This window comes from Bos grunniens, chromosome 11, assembly GCF_055505025.1.
Source record: "Bos grunniens cultivar Pamir isolate PY7600 chromosome 11, Bosgru_T2T1.0, whole genome shotgun sequence".
In the NCBI taxonomy this organism is placed as follows: Eukaryota; Metazoa; Chordata; class Mammalia; order Artiodactyla; family Bovidae; genus Bos; species Bos grunniens.
In genome coordinates, this window is record NC_141175.1 from 1,223,559 (window position 1) to 1,243,990 (window position 20,432).

Here is a 20,432-nt window from a genome sequence, read left to right on the forward strand (position 1 = left end):
TAACAAAGGAACACAAGCTGGGTGGCTTAAAACGTAGGGTCTGGGTCCTGCACACCAGTCTCTCAGGTCAAGGTATGGGCAGGGCTGTGTTCCCTCTGAAGGCTCCAGGCTCTTCCAGTGGCTTCAGGCAGTCCTTGCCTTGTAGAGGCTTCATACCTCCCAGGCTTCTGTGGGTGTCTGTAATAGACCACATCTCCTCTTAAGGATGCCAGTGATCCTGGATTAGGGGTACACTAATGACCTTAACTGGATGGCGTCTGTGAAGACCCTGTTTCTGAAGGTCACATTCTATCATGTTGCAGATAAGACTTCAGCATATCTTTGGGGGAGGACACAATTCTGTCTGGGAGATAGTGAGGGACAGGGAAGCCTGGCGGGCTGCAGTCTGTGGGGTCGCAGAGACACAATTTTGCCACTGAGCAATAATAACAGCAGTTCATAACAATATCTAACACTTGGCTTCCCCAAACTTGTTCTGTAGAGTTCACTGGCTTTGTTGAATGGTGCCAGCACATAACTCAGTTTTCCAAGTCAGAGAGAGTGTGGTGGGTCCCTTCTCCTATATCCTATATCTAATGGGCACAGACCCCACCTGCCCCTGGAGCTCAGACACTGTCTTTTCTCCATGTCCTCTGTTCACCTTCCTGCTCATCGTTGGGCCCTGGGGCCCACCCTGTCTCCATTCTCTGCTGTCCTGGCAGGATTCTGCGTCCACAGATGCGCTGCACTTACTGCGCACAGGCAGCTAGCTCCCTGCGGTGGACGTGACCAGGGAGAGGGAGGGGAGCCTGTGCCCAGGCTCTTTGGGTCAGACCCTGGACTCTGCTCCCCTTTCAGAGTCCAGCCCTCAGGTGACTCCGTGCCGGACGCTCAGGTGCCCAGTCCCAGGCCGGCCTCGCCGCCGCACGGGGAACGTGGGGCGGGTTGAGATCTGCCGGCCAGCAGGGGTCGCGGCCTCGCGGGGATGTCAGTGGGGCAGGAAGTCCCTCCCCGGAAGAGGCCTGGCGTAGACGGCGGAAGTGGAAGCAGTGCCGTCCACCCGGCTGGGCGGCTCCTGTCGCAAAGCGCCCGCGCTCCGCGCTGTCAACGTGGGTACCTTACTCCGCCTCTGCCGCGCGCTACCCGCCACCACGGCCACCGCCGCGTCCTCCGGGTGTGCGGGGGCCGACGGCCGAGTCCAGCTGTTGCAGGCTGTGGACACGGAGCACACCGTGGACTCGGTAGAGTGGTGCCCGCTGGCCGGCTGCAGGCACTTGCTGGCGTGCGGCACCTACCAGCTGTGGAAGCCGGAGGACCGGCCCGCCGACGGGGAGTGCCAGGTGCGCGGGCCTCCTGGCCTCGGGCCTCGGGCGGTCTGCGGCCCCAGGTGGCCGTTCCCAAGCGGCTAGAGTCCCCGACACGACCTCCTCTGGAGAAGGGCGAGTGAGAGGCAGAACCGACCGCAAGCATCGAGACCCCTCTGGTCTGCAGCGGTGAGGCTGGCCAGGTTATGGGTGAAGTCTAGAGCAAAGAGAAACGGGGATGTCATAGGAGCTCTACCTAAAGCCTTGAAGGAGCTCTACCTAAAGCCTTGAAGGCATCCACTTATGCGGATCCAAACCTAAACATTTTTAAGAGTGAAAGCTGGCACTGGGACCGTCCTAGGCAGGCAAACTGTGTCCCATGGGAATCCGAACCACAGCTCCTTTCTGTTGGCCCCTTTAGAAGACACATTGTATCCTAATCCAACTACTCGTTAATCACTTACAAGAGAAAAGACTCCAGCTCAGAAAATCAGAGTTCCCGGGTCTTGGCAAACCTGTTCTTTCTCTGTCCCTTTTCCCATCCTTTGGGTTCCTCAGTGTGTGTTAAGGTATTCAGAGAACGTATCTGCATTTTTTTGTAGAGTGAACTGGATGTTGACGAGCCTCCAATTCGTTTGGGTCGTCTCTACCTGTATAGTTGGAATGAGGACAGGTCTCCTTGCCCCCTGGTTGAGGTCCAAAGAAAAGATACTTCTGCGATCCTGGACATGAAATGGTACACGTTTGGTAACAGTTCCCCTTGGTTGGAATTTGTCATGAAAACCTGATTGTTTAGTCAGAGGAGCCTGATGCCTGGCGGCCTTCAACAAGACAGGGAGGCATCTGCATTAAGTTGGGGTTCATTTCTCTCCTGTCCTGTCTTTCCTGCCTGTGGAGGCTGCTGTAACTTGGGGCTCATTTCCTCTTTCAGTTTCCAAGCTGTACAGGTACTGTTGGTCTGTCTGGGAAGCAGTGCTGATTTTCTGCTTCATAAACTGGAGGATCTTGTAGGAACAGAACTGTAGGCTCCAAACTGGCTTTGGAGCTGAAATCTATAGCAGTGAGTCACGGGGGTGCCTGTCGTTCTGTACCCCAGGCACATCCTGTGTTCTGAGCGGCACGTGCATTCTCTCCTAGGTGTCACGTTCCAGTGGCTGGCCATCCCCTCTTGGGTGTGGCAGATGCTTCTGGGTCCATAGAGCTCCTCCGCTTGTTGCCATCTGAGGTCAGTGACTGGGCCAGGCTTCATGACGGGTGCAAGGAACATGGAGGGAGGCTGTGCTGAGACGATCTGTTCAGTGGTGACCTTTATCGTGAAATGTTCTAAGGTAGCACACAGTCTCTTAAGTTCATGGGTTCTACATCTAACTCCAGGAGGAAGACACTTTGTGTGTCACCAGCAGAGAAGCTGAAGCAACAGGCAGGTCCTTTAACCTGACAAGGGACGTGAACACCCTGTTAGGAAAGCCTGGGCCAGCATTCTTGGGCTGACGGTGCTGGGGCAGGAAGAGCAGTGTTTCCTGGGTCGAAGTGGTGTTTATCATCTGTAATTAAGAGAGCATAGGATTTCTCTGGGCTTCCCCAAACACGGCTCAGTGGGTAAGGAATCCGCCTGCAGTTCAGGAGACGTGGGTTTGATCCCTGGGTCAGGAAGATCCCCTGGAGGAGGGCATGGCAACCCACTTCAATTTTCTTGCCTGGACGAGCCCATGGACAGGACCCTGGCAGACTACTCCATGGAGTCACAAAGAGGCGGACACGGCTGAGCAACTTAGTGATGTGTTGTCCCCCAGGCATCTGACAGCAATCCCACATCACACATTTGTAAAATGCCCACATGTTGGGGGACGGGAACAGGTGAAAGAAAGACCCCTGACCATGTCTTGACTCAGTGGGCGAGGGGAGTGGAGGGGGAGGCGCTGATGCAGGTGCTGCGAGTGGGCCTTGGAGCAGGTCCAGCTGTACGGTGCTGAGCGCTGGTGAGGGCGGCCTTGCTTCAGACCTGCTGAGAGCAGTGGCCCTGTCTCAGGAAAGATGGCAGGAATGCCTGAGGAGGACTGGGCTCAGAACCAGAGCTGGAGGCAAGAATAGGAAAACCCAGGAGACAGCACAGCTTCTGGGACCCTGCAGATAGAGTCAAGCCCAGGGAAATGGCATTTCCATGGCTGGCTGTGTCCGGGCGAAGCGAGTCCGGGGAAAGTTCCCTTTGTCTTGTCCCTGGAGGCCCTGGGTGATGGGAACCCACAGCAGCAGTGCTTCCAAGAGGCTGCGTGGGTGCTGCGCTAGTCTCCAGGAGGGCTTGCAGCTAGTCTCCAGGAGGGCTTGGGCAGCAGAAAGACCCGCTTCCCCTGAGGTCTTGTGTGTGGGCAGGCCCTCCTTCAGCGATGAGGACTCCTGGAGCTGGTTGGGCAGTGTTCTCAGGCTCTGCTCCGCAGGGTGCCTGAAGACACATGTCCCCTGGAGTAGACAGTGGTCTCCTCTGTGTGCCGGGGCCGCTCGTTCCCCTGTGATGGCTTCCTTCTCTCTAGCAGGACACTTGGACACTACAGCCCTGCTCCCGCTTGGCCCTGGAAAAGCAGTGTCTGGCCTTGTCCTTGGACTGGTCCACTGGGAAAGCTGGAAGGTGAGGGCCAGTGGTGGTGGGCCGGAGTCTTGGCTTTTTCGTGTGAGAGACAGAAGGAAAGCCACCTTGCTGGCTGTGACTGTGGCTCTCACGCCTGGGAGTGTCACTGCCAGTCCTTATCTTGAAAGAAAAAGGGAGCATGTTTTCACCAGGGGAAGCTGACCCTAGTTTATTTTGACAAGCTCATGGCAGCTTCGGTTTCTGCCCAGGCAAGCCTCTTAGGAAGCTTGTTCACATACCAGGGCCTGGAGAGCCTCTCTCTGCTGTGTCTTGGAGGCATAAAGTGTCCCTGCTTGGGAACCACAAGAGGTGAGGAGTTTAGGGCAGTGAATCGATTTCAGCCAGATTCTCCATTGGTTCCCTGTGTCCAGGGCCAGTGACCAGCCCTTGAAAATCATTAGCAGCGACTCCAAAGGGCAGCTCCACCTCCTGAAGATCCGCGAGGCGGGGCCCGGATTGCAGGCCGTGGTCACCTGGCGGGCCCATCAGTTCGAGGCCTGGGTTGCTGCTTTCAATTACTGGCAGACGGAAGTCGTGTACTCAGGTATCCTCCGCTGAGCGCCCCCCTGAAGACTTGCTGAGGGTGAGGGACGGGAGGGAGCAGAGGCGATGCAGGTCACGCGGCAGAGGCTGAGCTGGTGCTCACGGAGCTGTCCTTGGAGAGCGAAGCGGAGTTTGCCCAGGTCCGCGGGCTCTCGGGTTGCGCTGCTCCCCTGTGGAAGCTCCCCCGACACTCATTCCCTGGGAGGGGTCCTCGCTCTCCTTCAGAAGTCCTGTTGGAGACCCTTGCTTGCTGCCCGGTCGTCTGGGTCAGTGCTGAGCTGTCATGTTGGGTCTTAGGCTTGCCTGTGCCCTTTTGGAACGGCTTCCTTCCCAGGTCAGGCCGGCGGCAGGGAAGACGGGCTTCCTGGTGTTGTGCGTGGCGCGTGTGGACAGGGTGGTGACGTGGGCACCGGGAGCCCCTTCCACCCTGATGACCTCGGAGGGCACAGGGCTCTGAGGGAAGACAGCTGAGGGCTGCGGAACCCGCAGAGGCCGGAGAGCAGCCGAGGCCTTGTCTCCTGTCTGGGTGCCGGTGGCATGCCACACTCACCACGAGCGGTGCGGCCCCGGAGCCTCGTGTGGAGGAACAGCGTGCTGCCCAGCCCAGGGAGCAGGTCCACGGGCCTGCCTGGTCGTACCCCGCATCCCTCCCGGGCGTCAAGGCTGCGCAGTCCAGGCGCCGCTTCTCCCTGCAGCCACGCACCCTCCGCCCCGTGGGCTCGGCCCGCGCCAGCACGCCCTCCGCCCTGCGGGCTCATCCTGCGCCAGCCCCGCCTTGGCTCCGTGCTTGTCCCGCGCCAGCCTGCCCTCTGCTCCGCGGGCTCGTCCCGCGCCAGCGCGCTCGTGGTCCCGCCTGCGTCCTCTTCTCGCTCTGCGTTGTTGCTCTCCTGACTCCGTTACCGTGTCTCCACAGACACTGCGCTGGGAGCAGACCTTTCTTCTGAGCTCTGTCTGCGTTGTCTTGCCAGCTCCCCGCACTCATGCTGGGGTGCTCGCCAGCGCTTCCCTCCGCGGGCTCTGGCCATGCCTGTGCTCCCGTGTGGCCCTGCCACGCCCTGCGCCCCGGGACAGGGTCTGGGCACCCAAATCAGATGTCTCTGTCCACTCACCCTTTCTGAGAGTCTGTGTCTTGGTTTTGTCTTCTGAGCATTTCTCAGAATTTGCTGTATCTCTCCTACTCTCTTTCTGCTTGTCAGGACTACGGTCCCATGCTGTGGTCACGGCAGAGCACCGAGCAGTGGCCTGTGTTCATGCTCAACCTCTCCTGCCCAGCCTCCCATTCAAGGATAGAGCAGGTGGTTGAACACATTAGTTTCTTGCTCGCGCGGTCCTGAGCCTTCTGCAGCTCCCACCCAGGGTACCCAGCAGGGCCCCGGGTCTTATGTGACTGGGTTTCTGCCTACCTGGCTGGCCCTGTTTTGAGTGATTCTTCCTTGCTCTTAGTTTTCTTTTCCTCAACTCTTCTATGTTTTCTCTAATCTTAGTTTAATTTTTCACAGGTTAATTCTACTTTTCTGGCAGGGCCCAGCTTAAAATCTTGTCTTTAGAAACACTGTATGTTCAGTCCCTCACCATTGGTCTCATGGCACCCTGTCCTCATCCTATTTATTAATTTTTTGTCACATCACAAGGCACATGGGATCTTAATTCCCTGACAGTGATCGAACCTGCATCCCCTGCATTGCAAGGCAGATTCTTAACCACTGGACAGTCAGGGATGTCCTCAGACCACTTATGATTTTGTGTTTAATGCTTATTTTCCCCTGAAAGGAGATCTTTTCTGGAGTTTTTGCTGTTGCACCCTTGAACAGACTCAGGGAGAACAGTAAAGACTTATTTTTTGAGCTCTTGTTCATGGATTAATTCTTCTGCCTTGAGGCTTAGTTAATTCAAGCCACAGTGGAGTGAGACAATGTTTTAACAATTCGGGATCAATTCATTCATCCAACAAGTGTCTGTTGAGCACCTGCCACATGCCGAGCACTGTCCCAGGGGCTTGGGACTGTGATTTCTGTGAGGAAAACCAAGTCCCTGCTTTCACTGAGCTTCCAGTGCTTGATGGAGACAGACAGGGAATGCTGAGTGTAACGTGCTTGGTGGTGAATACACTTTGGAAGGAGGAAGGTGGGACAGGCACGGGTATCGGGTGCCGCGGGTGGCACAGACTGTCCTGCTGTGGAGCCTGTGTGTCTCACGTAGTTAGTATGGAACAGGAGGCAAGGGGTCACGGAGACAGGGCGCTGGCTGAGGCCCCGGGAGCACGCCGGCATTTGCTCAGAGTGGAAGGGAGCCATTGTGGGGTGTTGGACAGAGGAATGTTTCCTGACATAACATTTTAAAACTTAAGAGGATCCTTATCATTCTAATGAAGGAAAATGAAGAGGAACTAAAGAGGCTGTTGATGAAGGTGAAAGAGAAGAGTAAAAAAGCTGGCATAAAACTCAGCATTCAAAAAGCAAAGATCATGGCCTCTGGGCCCATCACTTCCTGGCAAATAGATGGGGGACAAAAGGGGAAGCAGTGACAGACTTTATTTTCTTGGGCTTCAGAATTGTTGCAGACAGTGGCTGCGGCCACGGAACTAAGACACCTGCTCCTTGGAAGGACAGCGTACTGAAAAGCAGGGGTGTCACTTTGCCAGCGGAGGTCGTATAGTCGAAGCTGTGGTTTTTCCAGTGGTCAAGTGTGCATGTGGACGTGAAAGTCGGACCATGAAGGCTGAGCACCAACAATCTGGTGCTTTTGAACTGTGGTGCTGGAGAAGACTCTTGAGAGTCCCTTGGACTGCAAGGAAATCCAACCAGTCCATCCTAAAGGAAATCAGTCCTGAATATTCATTGGAAGGACTGATGTTGAAGTTGAAACTCCAATACTTTGGCCACCTGATGCGAAGAGCTGACTCACTGGAAAAGACCTTGATGCTGGGAAAGACTGAAGGCAGAAGGAGGAGGAGGCGGCAGAGGATGAGATGGTTGCACAGCATCACTGACTCTGGGCATAAATCTGAGCAAACTCCAGGGGATAGTGGAGGACAGAGGAGCCTGGCATGCTGCAGTCCATGGGGTCACAGAGAGTCGGACACGACTTAGTGATTGGACAACAGCCTTAGCTACTGTGTTGAGTGTAGACTGCAGGGGGGTGAGGGTGTGGGTTAGAGACCTACTGTATGCAGGGGAGGGATGAGGTGGGGGCAGTGGAGAGGAGGAAGGGTGGGAAACTGCTGCGTGAAGGTCGATCAGTAGGAGCTCCTGGTGGAGCACGTGGAGTGTGAGAGAAGGGAGCCCAGAGTGTAAAGAAACCAGAGCCAGTTCTCTTTACGGATCTGCCATGGAATGGCAGCTTGTATTTGAGGCTCACCCACAGCTCAGTGCCGGGATGGTGGCTTCTGCTGGTCCAAGGACACAGGTCACGTTCACCGCCGTCCCCGTCTGTGGTGCGCCCAGGAAGTGCTGGTGGACGGGTGGTGGGCGGTGGGTGGAAGACGGTGGAGGAGCGCTGCGTTCAGCGCGGTTGGCTATGTGGTTGGTTTGCTCCTTTCCATCCTCTCTGCCCGTCTTCCTTCAGGACGCTGTGCCCTTCTCTCTCGGTGTTGCTTTTCTTCAAAGACTGGCTGTGCGTCAGGGCACCGACTCCCCTCTTGTTTCTGTCGCTTCAGTTTCCTCAAAAGAAGCCCTTTTCCTGCGAGGTTACCAGGGACCTTTCTCTTTAAAACACACGGAGATGTGTCGCCAGTTGCAGGCATCTGCGGAGCCTCCTGCAGACACGTCTGTTCCGAGCGCTCGGATGTGGCCACGCTGGCTCCAGGCGGCAGGAGCCGGAAGGGTTGAGTCCGTGTGGCTGGTCGCTCTGCACCCGTGCCTTTGTGTGCCCTTCTGCGGGTGTGGCCCCCGTCTTCCCCTTCTTCCCCACAGCGTGTGAAGGCATGGTGGTGGCACAGCTGGCTGCCTCTGGGGCTCGCGTGCCTGTGTGGGAACACCCTCACAGACGTGATTGCGCCCTGAGAAGCGGCCGGTGCCCGTCCTCAGCGTGCCTCCTGGCCAGCGGGGGCGGTTTCCATTTCCCTGCAGGTGGGGACGATGGCCTCCTGAAGGGCTGGGACACCAGGATGCCCGACACTGCTGCCTTCAGCAGCCGCAGGCAAGTCCTCGTGGGGCCAGCCCCCCCTGCCCCGCCCAGCCCCACCCCGCTTCTGCCTGCTCAGACCCCCACCCCGGGCTTCTGTTGGGGAGCTGCGGGGCACTTGCTCAGCCCCTACCCCGCCGCGCCCACCCCGGGCTTCTGTTGGGGAGCTGCAGGGCACCTGCTCACCACCCCCCCACCCCCTGCAGACACTCCATGGGCGTGTGCAGCATCCAGAGCAGCCCCCACCGTGAGAACGTCTTGGCCACGGGAAGGTGAGTCCTGGCTGTGGCACCGATTCCCCCTGTGGCTGCTGTGATGTCTGACCAGCCCGCTCTTTGAACCAGAGTGTGGGCATCGGGGGCTCAGGGAGGGACTGTGTCCTGGAGGGGTGGGGCCGGGTCTCCTTCGAGGCGTGTCCTGCCCGCGGAGCCCCGCTTCGCCGCACGCTGGTTGAGATCTGTGGGTTTCAGCTACGACGAGCATGTTCTCCTCTGGGACACGCGGAGCCTGCGGCAGCCACTGGCGGATGTGCCCGTGCAGGGAGGGGTGTGGAGGCTCAAGTGGCACCCGTTCCAGCGCGACCTGCTCCTGGCGGCCTGCATGCACGGCGGCTTTACGATCATCAACTACCAGATGGCAGCAGGTGAGCGGTTCCATGCCCCTGCCCACCAGGCTCCTCCTCTGTCCTGACACGTTCCCGAGTTACCCGGCCTTGCCATGAGGGTGACTCCAGAGCCTCAGCTTCGGCCACTGCTCTCTAACCGCGGTCCTCGCCTGACCGGCTCCGTTACCTGGGTGCCTCTGCACCCAGCGACGCCCAGCCCCAGCGGGGCCTACGGGGTGGTCACCACTGCTGACAGTTCGGGCTCAGCGGCCTGCGTTCCAGACCGCTTCAGCTGCTGCCCGGTTCCTTCTCCTGCTCCAGGCAGAACCCAGCAGGGCCCCGACCGGCAGGCGGACTGGCCTTCCTCTCACCAGGGGTCCCTCACATTTTCTTCTCTCGAAGCCCCACCCCGCTCTTGCCCCGCATCCCCGCCGGGGTCGTGTCCCCTCCTCCGTAGGAGCCCGCGCCCCTGCACGTTCCCGACCATGTCCGCCGGCGGTGGCCTCCAGGCTTTCTCTTCTGAGCCCTCGGCTCTGCTTCTGCGTGTTGCCGCCCTTTGTCCCGTGGATGCTGTGGCAGTTCTCTGCCCGCTCTTTCTCTCAGTGTAGGAGTTACAGTGATAGATTGCCTTCTAAACACTGCTTTCACTGTGTCCCATGAGTTTGGTATGTTGTATTTTTATTTTCGTTCATCTCAAAAAGTATTTTCCAACTTTGCGATTTCTTCTTTGACTCAATGGTTACCTTGTAGTGTGCTGTTAAATTTGCACGTTTTTGAGAGCATCCTGAATCTCTGTCACTGATTGGAGTTTTAGGGTCCCTGGGACTCACTGTGGCCTGTCTGTGGTCCGTCCGGGGAGGGCCGTGTGCTCTGTCCCGGCGGGGGAGGGCCCACTGTCTGCTCTTGTTGCTGTGTCCGGTCGTTCATTTCTCAAAGTGGGCAGTCAGTGTCTGCAGTCCTGCTCCTCTGGTAACTGGACCACAGTTGCTTGAGCGGTCGTTGCTGATTTAAGTCTGTTTCCTCCCTCGTTTCTGTCAGTTTTTGTTTCAGAGACTTGGGGGCTTGTTAGCTGTGTATATGTATGGTCGTGCTTGTGTGTTTTCCTGACTTGTTGACTCTTCTCATTACAGGATGTCCCTGTTTATCTCTAATAACATTTGTTTTAAGGCCTCCGTCGTCTGACCCTAGGAGAGGTGCTCACGCTTCCTCAGAGGTGCCGTTTGCTGTCAGCCTGCCCACGGCTGTGTGTCCGCAGCGTATGCAGTGCGGGTTATGCGCTGGTGTTGGGGCTCCCGGAAGAGGCGCTCTGCCCTCCGAGTGAGGGGTCAGCAGCCACGAGATGCCACTGTGTCCTTTTATTGCTGATGTTTCTTTTGGGCATGTGGTTGAGTGGCGCCGGGCTGGTCACTCTGGGCTCATTTTGGGCTGTCCCTCTCCACACCCTGGACAAGCTGCTTTTCCAGGAAGTCCTGGATCCTCTTAATAGCGAGTGTGTGTACACATATGTGTATGTGCGTCTGCATGCCTGCACAGACACGTGCATGTACACGTTTGCATATACACTTGTGCTCATGCTTCTGTAGGTGTGTGTGTGGATTTATGTGTGTACACGCGTGTGTGTCAGAACATGAGTTCATGCTGACACCTCTAACTCATTCCAGCAGCACGGCTTTCTCTCTGCTGCCCTGTTCTGCATCTCCCTGGCTCCCAGCAAGTCTTGACTCGTGTGCCCGAGCTTGTGGAGCGCTGTTGGTGCCACACCTCAAGCAAACCTGCACATTCAGTGGGTCCGACGCTCCTGCCATTCTGTGTGTCCCATTAGTTTGATTTAGTCACTGTGCTGTGTTCACAATTTACTTGGATTAGAGTTGTTTTGTCCTTCTGTATGGCAGTTATATTTGCAGTACAGTTAGGTTCGTTTCTTTTTTAAAGAATGTTTTTATTCATTCTCATTGATTTAATTTTGGTTTTGAATGTGTAAGAACATTAACAGTGTTCTAGAAATGAAATTACACTAGGAACTCCCCTGGTGGTCCGCCGCTGAAGACCCCACGCTCCCACTGCAGGAGGCGTAGGCTCAATCCCTGATTGGGAAGCAAAGATCCTGCGTGCCAAGGTGCAGCCAAAAAAAGAAAAAAAAATGTGTTAAAAGGCATGCTCAGATTCCGGGAGGTAGTGAAGGGCAGTGAAGCCTGGGGCACTGCAGTCCGTGGGGTCAGAGTCAGACACGACTGAGCAGCTGAACAGCTACACGCAGGCCAGACCTCTTCTCACACAGCTGCCATCACCTCTGGCAGGCAGCCTGTCCGTCAGCCTAGGGTTACAAATCTGTGTCTTTTTGCAAAAATTAGTGTGTATGTTTATATATCCATACTTCTCCTTTGGTACGGAAAAGATATTCTGTATAAATTCATGTTTTGTTTACTTCACTTTTAAAGCACATCCTGGAAATCACTCCTTATTGGTTCATAGAGTTTGTTTGTTTTTTTTAAGTTATATAGCACTCCATTTAGTGGGTATACTCTAGTTTTTTCTCCCAGTTTTCTATATGATTATTTGGGTTATTTCTAATATATTATAATTACAAGGAATGCTTCAATATGTTGTTTTGCGTATGTGTTTCTGCTTGTTGGAGGTGTGTCTTTAGGGTTACTGCCTAGATGTGGGATTGCAGGGTTCATAGACTGCTGTCTGCCTGACTTCACATCTCACCAGCCGCGGAGGAGAAGCCTGCTTCCCCGCAGCCTTGCCAGCAGAATGTGTCGCCAGTTGGAATTCTGCATCTGACGGGTGTGAAATAACATCGCGCAGTAGTTGAAATTTGCATGTCCCTAATTAGGAGTGAAACTGAATATATTTTCGCTTGCCTGAAGGGCTGGTTTTGTATTCCTGTTTTTCTTAATTGTGTTTTGCTTGTCTTTCTCTCTGACTTCTGGTCTTTTCTCCCTTGGTTTAAAGAGCTCCTGTGTATCAGCCCGCTTATTAGTGGCATCAGCCCTTAGTCTTTGGTTTACGTTGGAAATAATTTTTCTGTTTCTTACCTTGATTTTGCGTATAGTGTTTTTCCTCCCATACAAAAGTTGGGTTTTTTTTTAAGTGTAATTAAATTTATAGGTTTTTTCATTGAGTCTAGATTTTTGAATCTTAGTTAAAAAGACAGCCAGGTTCTAAAGGAACTCATCAGTGTTTTCTCATACATGTCGGATGTCATCTTTCTACAATTAGGATTTTGATCCAAGTCCTCCTGTCTGGTGTTTGGGACTGTCCCGACACTGTTGCCGGAACCCCGTCCTCCCCCCGCCCCTACCCCCACTGACTCGAGACACCAGCTCTCCTGTGCAGGCACTTCCCGAATGGACCCTGCACTTCTTGTCTTCTCTTCTGCCCCCCGGCCGTCTCAGTGTGTTCACACCTGCTCTTCAACCATGGAAACATTCAGTGCATTTGTTAGAGTGGGCTGCCTGCCTCCTCTAGGTCTTTCTCAAGGGCTTCCTGACTATTCTTACGTTTGAACTTAGTATCAACTTAGCTTGTCCCAGAAAAAAATGTTTATTGGTTTTTTTATAGGGATTGTGTTAAATACAAATTAACTTCCCAACTGACTTATTTGTCATCTAGGATCTTATTCAAGAAAAGGGCTACCTTTCCATTTGTTCAGATCTGTTCTTGTATCTTTTTGTAGTTGTTCATTCGCTAAGTCATGTCTGATTCTCTGTAATCCCATGGACTGCACCACGCCAGGCTCCTCTGTCCTTCACTATCTCCCGGAGTTTGCTCAAACTGGTTCATTGAGTTGGTGATGCCATCCAACCATCTCATCCTCTGTCATCCCCTTCCCCTCCTGCCCTCAATCTTTCCCAGCATCAGAGTCTTTTCCAGTGAGTCAGCTCTTGGCATCAGGTGGCCAAAGTATGGGAGCTTCAGCTTCAGCAGCAGTCCTTCCAATGAACATTTAGGGTTGATTTCCTTTAGGATTGACTGGTTTGATCTCCTTGCAGTCCAAAGGACTCTCAAGAGTCTTTTCCAGCACCACAATTCAAAAGCATCAATTTTTGATGCTCAGCCTTCTTCATGATCCAGTGTGACTACTGGAAAAACAATAGCTTTGACTATATGGACCTTTGTTGGCAAAGTGATGTCTCGTCCTTTTAATACACTGTTTAGGTTTGTCATAGCTTTTCTTCCAAGGAGCAAGTGTCTTTTAATTTCATGGCTACAGTCACCATCAGCAGTGATTTTGGAGTCCAAGAAAATAAAATCTCTCACTGTTTCCATTGTTTCCCCATCTATTTGCCATGAAGTGATGGTACCAGATGTCACGATGTTAGTTTTTCGAATGTTGAGTTTTAAGCCAGCTTTTTCACTCAACTCTTTCACCTTCATCTAGAGGCTCTTGAGTTTCTCTTCACTTTCTGCCTTCACGGTGGTGTCATGTGCATCCCTGGGGTTGTTGATATTTCTCCTGGCAGTCTTGATTCCAGCTTGTGATTCATGCAATCCAGCATTTCACATGATGTACTCTGCATATAAGTTAAATAAGCAGGGTGACAATATATAGCCTGTTGTATTCCTTTTCCAGTTTTGAACCAGTCCACAAGAACTGACTTTTCTTCTGTGTGCATTCATTGCACATTTCTTGTTAACTCTATTTCTCAGTGATCTAACATTTTTGTTGCTCTTGTAGGTGGGCATTCTTTTCATTGTATCTTCTAACTAAATTATTGTCTATTTGAACGTTGTTGGTTTTTTTGTTGGTAGTTTCATATTCTGCCAATATAAACGTGTGTTTCCGTTAGTTTTGCTATTGATTCCTTGGGTTTTGCAAGTAAATATTGTGTCATCTGCAAAAAGTAAGAGTTTTATTCTTTATTTTCCAAATTGAATGCCTTTAGTTATTTTCTCATTTAACTTCATTTACTGGTGTCTCCAGTACAATTTTAAAAAAGAGTGGAGGACATCTTGTCTTATTCCTGACCTTGAAGAGGGGCCCTGCTAGTTCCCATGATGGCACCCCACTCCAGTACTCTTGCCTGGAGAATCCCATGGACGGAGGAGCCTGGGAGGCTGCACTCCATGGGGTCGCCAAGAGTCGGACACGACTGAGCGACCTCACTCTCACTTTTCACTTTCCTGCATTGGAGAAGGAAATGGCAACCCACTCCAGTGTTCTTGCCTGGAGAATCCCAGGGACGAGGGAGCCTGGTGGGCTGCCATCTATGGGGTCGCACAGAGTCGGACACGACTGAAGCGACTCAGCAGCAAAGTGTGTCCTTGAAAGAAAAGTGAAAGTGTTAGTCATTCAGTCGTGTCTGAATCTTTGCAGCCCCTGGGCTGCAGTCTGCCAGGCTCCTCTGTCCATGGGGTTCTCCAGGCAAGAGCACTGGAGTGGGGAGCCATTCCCATCCCCAGGGCATCTATCCAACACAGCGATCGGACCTGGGTCTCTTAATCGCATGCAGACTCTTCACGTCTGAGCCGCCTGTCCTTAGTATTCATCAATTTCTGTTTTCTTGAGTATTTTTAAAATCAGGAATTGTTGATTTTTTTTTTGTCAAATGCTTTTATACTATCTGTTGAACTGTATTATTTTTCTCCTTGAATATATTTATATAGTAAATTTTGTTTATGGATTTTCTAATATGGAATATATATTCCTGGAATAAATCACACTTGGTTATGGTTTTGTTTTGTTTTAGTTGTCAAAGTAGTTTTTTTTTTAATTAAAAAAATTTTCTTTTATTGAGGTATGGTTAACTTACAATATTATGTTTCAGATATATAATATAGTGATTTACAATTTTTAAGAGTGATACTCTGTTTATAGTTACTATAAAATCTTGGCTGTACTCTCTGTGCTGCACAGTTCAGTTCAGTCGCTCAGTCGTGTCTGACTCTCTGCGACCCCATGGACTGCAGCACGCCAGGCCTCCCTGTCCATCACCAACTCATGCTCAAACTCATGTCCATCGAGTTGGTGATGCTGTCCAACCATGTCATCCTCTGTCTTCCTCTTTTCCTGCCCTCAATCTTTCCCAGCATCAGGGTCTTTTCCAGTGAGTCAGTTCTTTGCATCAGGTGGCCAAAATATTGGAATTTCAGCTTCAGCATCAGTCCTTCCAATGAATATTCAGGACTGATTGCTTTTAGGATGGACTGGTTGGATCTCCTTGCAGTCCAAGGGACTCTGAAGAGTCTTCTCCAACACCAGAGTTCAAAAGCATCAGTTCTTGGCTCTTAGCTTTCTTTATGGTCCAACTCTCACATCCATACATGACTACTGGAAAAACCATAGCTTTTACTATACGGACTTTTGTCAGCAAAATAATGTCTCTGGTTTTTAATATGCTGTTTAGGTCTGTCATAACTTTTCTTCCAAGGAGCAAGCATCTTGTAATTTCATGGCTGCATTTGCCAACTGCAGTGATTTTGGAGCCCAAGAAAGTAAAGTCTGTCACTGTTTCCACTGTTTCCCCATCTATTTGCCATGAAGTGATGGGACCAGATGCCATGATCTTAGTTTTTTGAGTGTTGAGTTTTAAGCCAGCTTTTTCACTCTCCTCTTTCCCTTTCATCAAGAGGCTCTTTAGTTCCTCTTTGCTCTCTGCCATAAGGGTGGTGTCATCTGCATATCTGAGGTTATTGATATGTCTCTTGGCAATCTAGATTCCAGCTTGTGCTTCATCCAGCCCAGTATTTCACATGTATATACTGAATATATCTATTTCAAATATATATATCTTGAATATATCCTTTTTTGGGGTGGGTTTGTTGCACGTCATGCAGGAACTCAGTTCCCCTACTGGGGATCGGACCTGCGCGCCATGCAGCGGAAGCACAGCGTCCTAACCACTGGACCACCGGGGAAGTCCCCGTGCAATATATCCTTGTAGCATATTTATTTTATATATGATAGTTTAGTTTGTAACTTGGCTTACCAGATCTCATAGCGGTAAAGAACCTGCCTGCCAGTGCAAAAGACAAAAGAGACGTGGGTTCAGTCCCTGGGTCGGGAAGATCCCCTGAAACAGGAAATGGCAACCCACTCTGGTATGCTTGCCTGTAAAATTCCCCTGCACAGAGGAGCCTGGTGGGCTACAGTCCAGGGGTCACGGAAAGTTGGACACAGTGAGCGACTGAGCACACACACATCGTTTGTATCTTCAACCCCCTGTCTCTATGTTGCCCTCCTGCCTCCCCTCTCCTCACTGGTAACCGCTAGCTCTCTGTGCTGTGCTTGGCGGCTTAGTCATGTCTGACTCTGTGACTGTGAATAATGCTGCTGTGAACATTAGAGGGCTTCCTTGGTGGCCCAGATGGTAAAGAATCTGCCTGGAATGTGGGATATCCAGGTTCAGTCCCTGGGTCAGGAAGATTCCCCTGAAGAAAGGAATGGCAACCCACTCCAGTATTCTTGCCTGGAAAATTCTATGGACAGAGGAGCCTGGCAGGCTACAGTTTGTGGGGTTGCAAAGAGTTGGACACGACTGAATGAATCTCTGCCTTCTGTCTGTATGAACATTAGAGGGGTTCCTAGGTGGTGCGGTGGTAAAGAATCTACCCACCAATGCAGGAGACGCAAGTGGTGTGGGTTCCATACCTGGTTCGGGAAGATCCCGTGGAGGAGGAAATGGTCACCCACTCCAGTATGCTTGCCTGGAAAACTCTATGGACAGAGCAGCCTGGTGGGCTACAGTCCGTAGGGCCTCAGAGTCGGGCATACGCACATATGAACACTGGGGTGCCTGTCCTTGAATTTTTTCACTTTCTTTGGACATGTACGTAGGAACAGAATTGCTAGATCGTGTGGTTGGTAGGCCCGTGCCCAGCTCCTTGAGGAACCTCCATGCCATTCTTCAGTGTCTGTGCCAGTTACGTTTCCACTGACGGTGTGGGAGAGTCCTCTCTCCTCCGCAGTCCCCCTAACGTGGTGTTTGTGGTCTTTTGGATGATGGCCATTTTGACAGGTGTCAAGTTATATCTCATTGTGATTTTTACTGCATTTCTCTGATGATTTTCAGGTGCCTTTTGACCACGTGTGTGTCTCCTTTGGAAGACAGGTTGTCTTCTTCAGTGTAGTGCTGCATCCTGGTGCATACTTTATTTGGGGTTTTCAATAATGTTCAAAGATGACGTGAAATTTTTTTATGCTATTTATCAGCATTATGTTTCGTTCATGTGAAAATCAAAACAAAAAATGTGAAAAAATTTTTATCATTTTATCATGTCTTGAATAATGTATATGTCATTTGAGTTATCTTTATATTCAAGATGCAGTGAAAATTCTCCTATCTGGGCCTGATTAATTTTTGAATGATGATTCTGTGTGAACTTTATATTTTTCTGTGAAAGTTGCTTTGTTTATGCTTTGTGTCTCTACTTGGGTCAAAATTTCCTAATAGTTACTCCCTTTATCATGTTTTACTTTGTATAGTTATACAAATACACAAATATGCGTGTTTCTGTCCTTAATTCAATCAGTTAGTAGTGTGTACACTTTAAGGAGGCTTTGACTTCTCGTTATCACCGCGTTGTTGCTCCTCTCCACCTCATCGACGTCTTTTACCTTTGTCGTTTCTCTCCTTCTGCCTCCTTAGTTCTTTTGAGTTGGGACTACGATTCACTTATGTTTGTTACTTTGCTTTGTATTAAGTGTTTTTATGTCTGAATTATTCTCTGATTTAAGCACAGTTTTAGGTTCTGATATGTGGTGATTCTGCTTTCATTTTTATGAAGAAATTCTGTGATTCAAGTTTGTGTTTCCCCTTTTATCCAAGTGTGGTTTAGTAGAAGGTTTTAAACTTCCCAGGTGGAAACACTGTTTTTGTCTTTTGACCACGATTGATTTTGTTTCGTGAGCTGTGGTCAGTGTTGCCTGTACTCCTTCTCCTTCATGGAGCCTTTTGACCGCCTGCTGCGCAGCGTGCTTGCTTAGCTCTTGCTGCGGTGGCCCTGAGCAGCAGGCATGCCGCGTTACCGTGCAGTGCTGCCCTGCGGCAGGAGGGTTCTGTGTCTGCCTGGACCACGAGTGGGCGCTGCCTGTGGTTGTGGGACGTGAAAGTGTCACGGGCCTTGGCTGTGCCAGCGACCCTGCCTCCCAGGCCCCCAGATGTTCACAGCGAGGGGCAGGGCGGTCTCCTTGGAGCTCCCTTCTGTGCTGGTGCCAGGTGCCTCTCTGCTCTCCGGGAGAGCTCGGCACCGGGCTTCTCTCTGGAGCCTCCTCTGCTCAGGCAAAGCCCTGGCTTGGGGAGGATCTCTGGTGCGTTGGTTGTATCCTTGGTCTGTTTCCTGATGCCAGCTTTGGCCTCTCCTCTTCACTGCTCACTCTGGTCATGGTTCAGAGTCTGACCACAATTCTGAGTGTTGTGGCCTTGATCCCTACACCGGGGACGCGGCTGGTGACAATTTTCACATCCCCAGTTTTCACATCCCCAGCTCACTGGCCACAAGTTTTCTGCAGCTGCTTTTACCAGCCTCAGCCTTGACCTGGACCCTTGACCAGCTCACGTTTGGAGACACCGCATCATGTTTATTTTTCAAATTTCTATTTGTTTATTTTTGGCTAGGTCTTCATTACAGTGCAGGCTTTTCTCTGGTTGCAGAGAGCAGGGCCCCTCTCTAGCTCTGTGTGGCGCTTCTGACTGTGGGGCTTCTCTTTCTGCGGGGCACCGGCTCTAGGGCACGCGGGCTCAGTGGTTGCGACGTGCAGGCTTAGCTGCTCCACGGCACTTGGGGTCCCCCAGACCCGGGGCTGAACCAGTTTACCCCGAACTGGCAGGCAGGTTCTTTACCACAGACCACCAGGGGGCCCTCATCATGTCTTCCCTGGTCACGTGTCACTTCTCATCCTTTCTCGGCAATGTTCTGTCCAGAACGAGGTCTAACATTTTCCAGTCTTGCCCTTCATCTTCAGAGTTGCCATAGCAACTCACCACAAGGACACCTGCTCAGGCAGTGAATGACTCCTTTCCCAGTTCAAATCCAGACTCTCTAAGGGAGCTCTGTGTGCCGGGACACTTCTGACATGTTGCCAGTTCCAGATGACAACTCACCACATCCACACCTGTGTGGTTTCTCACACACACCAAGCTTTCCTTGTGGTGTGCTTCACGTGTGCTTGTTCCCTTCATTTCTGATACACCCCATTCCCTCTGTCTGGCTCAGAGTCCTCAGGCGCCCTGGATGGGAGCTCCGTGGCGCAGGATGCCTCCTCTCTCAGGCACACAGAGCGCATTCACTGCAGGATGAAGGCCTGCCCTTCTCTCCTTGTCTGTCTGTGTCTCAGCAGTGCTCTGCGTGACACACGGTGGTTGCTCTTGGAAGTTTCTCTTTGAGGGTGGGCAGGGTCTGTTGCGGAGAAGGCAATGGCACCCCACTCCAGTACTCTTGCCTGGAAAATCCCATGGGCTGAGGAGCCTGGTAGGCTGCAGTCCATGGGGTCGCTAAGAGTCGGACACGACTGAGCGACTTCACTTTCACTTTCATGCATTGGAGAAGGAAATGGCACCCCACTCCAGTGTTCTTGCCTGGAGAATCCCAGGGATGGCGGGGCCTGGTGGGCTGCCGTCTATGGGGTCGCACAGAGTCGGACACGACTGAAGTGACTTAGTAGCAGCAGCAGGGTCTCTTGGGGGTGGGTGATGAGATTAACTCTGGCTAAGTTTCCTGTGTCCTCCCATCTCGCTCCAGAGGGAGAACAGGAAGCCATCTCTCTGTCCTGCCCCTTGCCCAACTCGCTGGTATATGGAATCGACTGGTCCTGGCTCTACTTCTGCCGTCTGCCACAGACCCAGCCGTCCTTCCCTGGCAGTGACCCAGAAGCCAGAACAGCAGACCAGGACCCTACCCTGAAGGTTGCAGACCCGTCACCAGCACCCTCTTCAGAGTGTTTAGCTGACAGTGATGGAGTGGGTGGCACCACACCCCAGAATGGAAGCAAGCTAGAGGCTCCTCTGCAGCCATCTGCAGAGGACAAGAAGGATGGCCGGCTGCCTACTACAGGGATCAAGATCTGTGACTGCGACCAGGATCTGGAGGCAGCAGACTTTAACATCAACCTTCTGGCCACTTGCTCTTTTTATAATCGTGTTCTTCACCTCTGGAAGTGGGAGAACATCTGAGCTGGGGAAGACCTTGCTTGGTTTGACATGGTAAAGACAATTTCCACAAATAAAACTTGAGTACATCTTTATCTTCTTTAAGAATGAAGTGACCCCAGACTGTCTCACTGATATTTTGGTTACATGTTTTCTGTATGGGG

The 20,432-nt window shown here is 52.0% G+C and overlaps 1 protein-coding gene and 1 long non-coding RNA gene across 15 annotated transcripts; both read left to right on the forward strand.

Moving 5' to 3' along the window:
* The first annotated feature begins 904 nt into the window (after positions 1-904).
* Positions 905-20,373, forward strand: DPH7 (diphthamide biosynthesis 7). 14 transcript variants are annotated; one of them, XM_086323983.1, is made up of 9 exons: positions 1,057-1,472; positions 1,886-2,019; positions 2,421-2,611; positions 3,812-3,906; positions 4,278-4,450; positions 8,517-8,586; positions 8,778-8,843; positions 9,042-9,214; positions 19,862-20,373. In XM_086323983.1, exons 3-9 carry the CDS (start codon positions 2,531-2,533, stop codon positions 20,290-20,292), a joined length of 1,089 nt encoding a protein of 362 aa, XP_086180109.1. In that variant the 5' UTR covers positions 1,057-1,472; positions 1,886-2,019; positions 2,421-2,530; the 3' UTR covers positions 20,293-20,373. The 14 variants fall into 14 exon arrangements, with proteins under 14 accessions (XP_086180107.1, XP_086180109.1, XP_086180104.1 ...); XM_086323978.1 differs by having other exon boundaries at positions 2,421-2,508; XM_086323980.1 differs by having other exon boundaries at positions 2,421-2,508; positions 3,815-3,906.
* Positions 10,306-11,774, forward strand: LOC147362195 (uncharacterized). Its single transcript, XR_015136020.1, has 2 exons — positions 10,306-10,388; positions 10,840-11,774. It is a non-coding gene; the product is annotated as an uncharacterized LOC147362195 (long non-coding RNA).
* Positions 20,374-20,432: the final 59 nt, after the last annotated feature.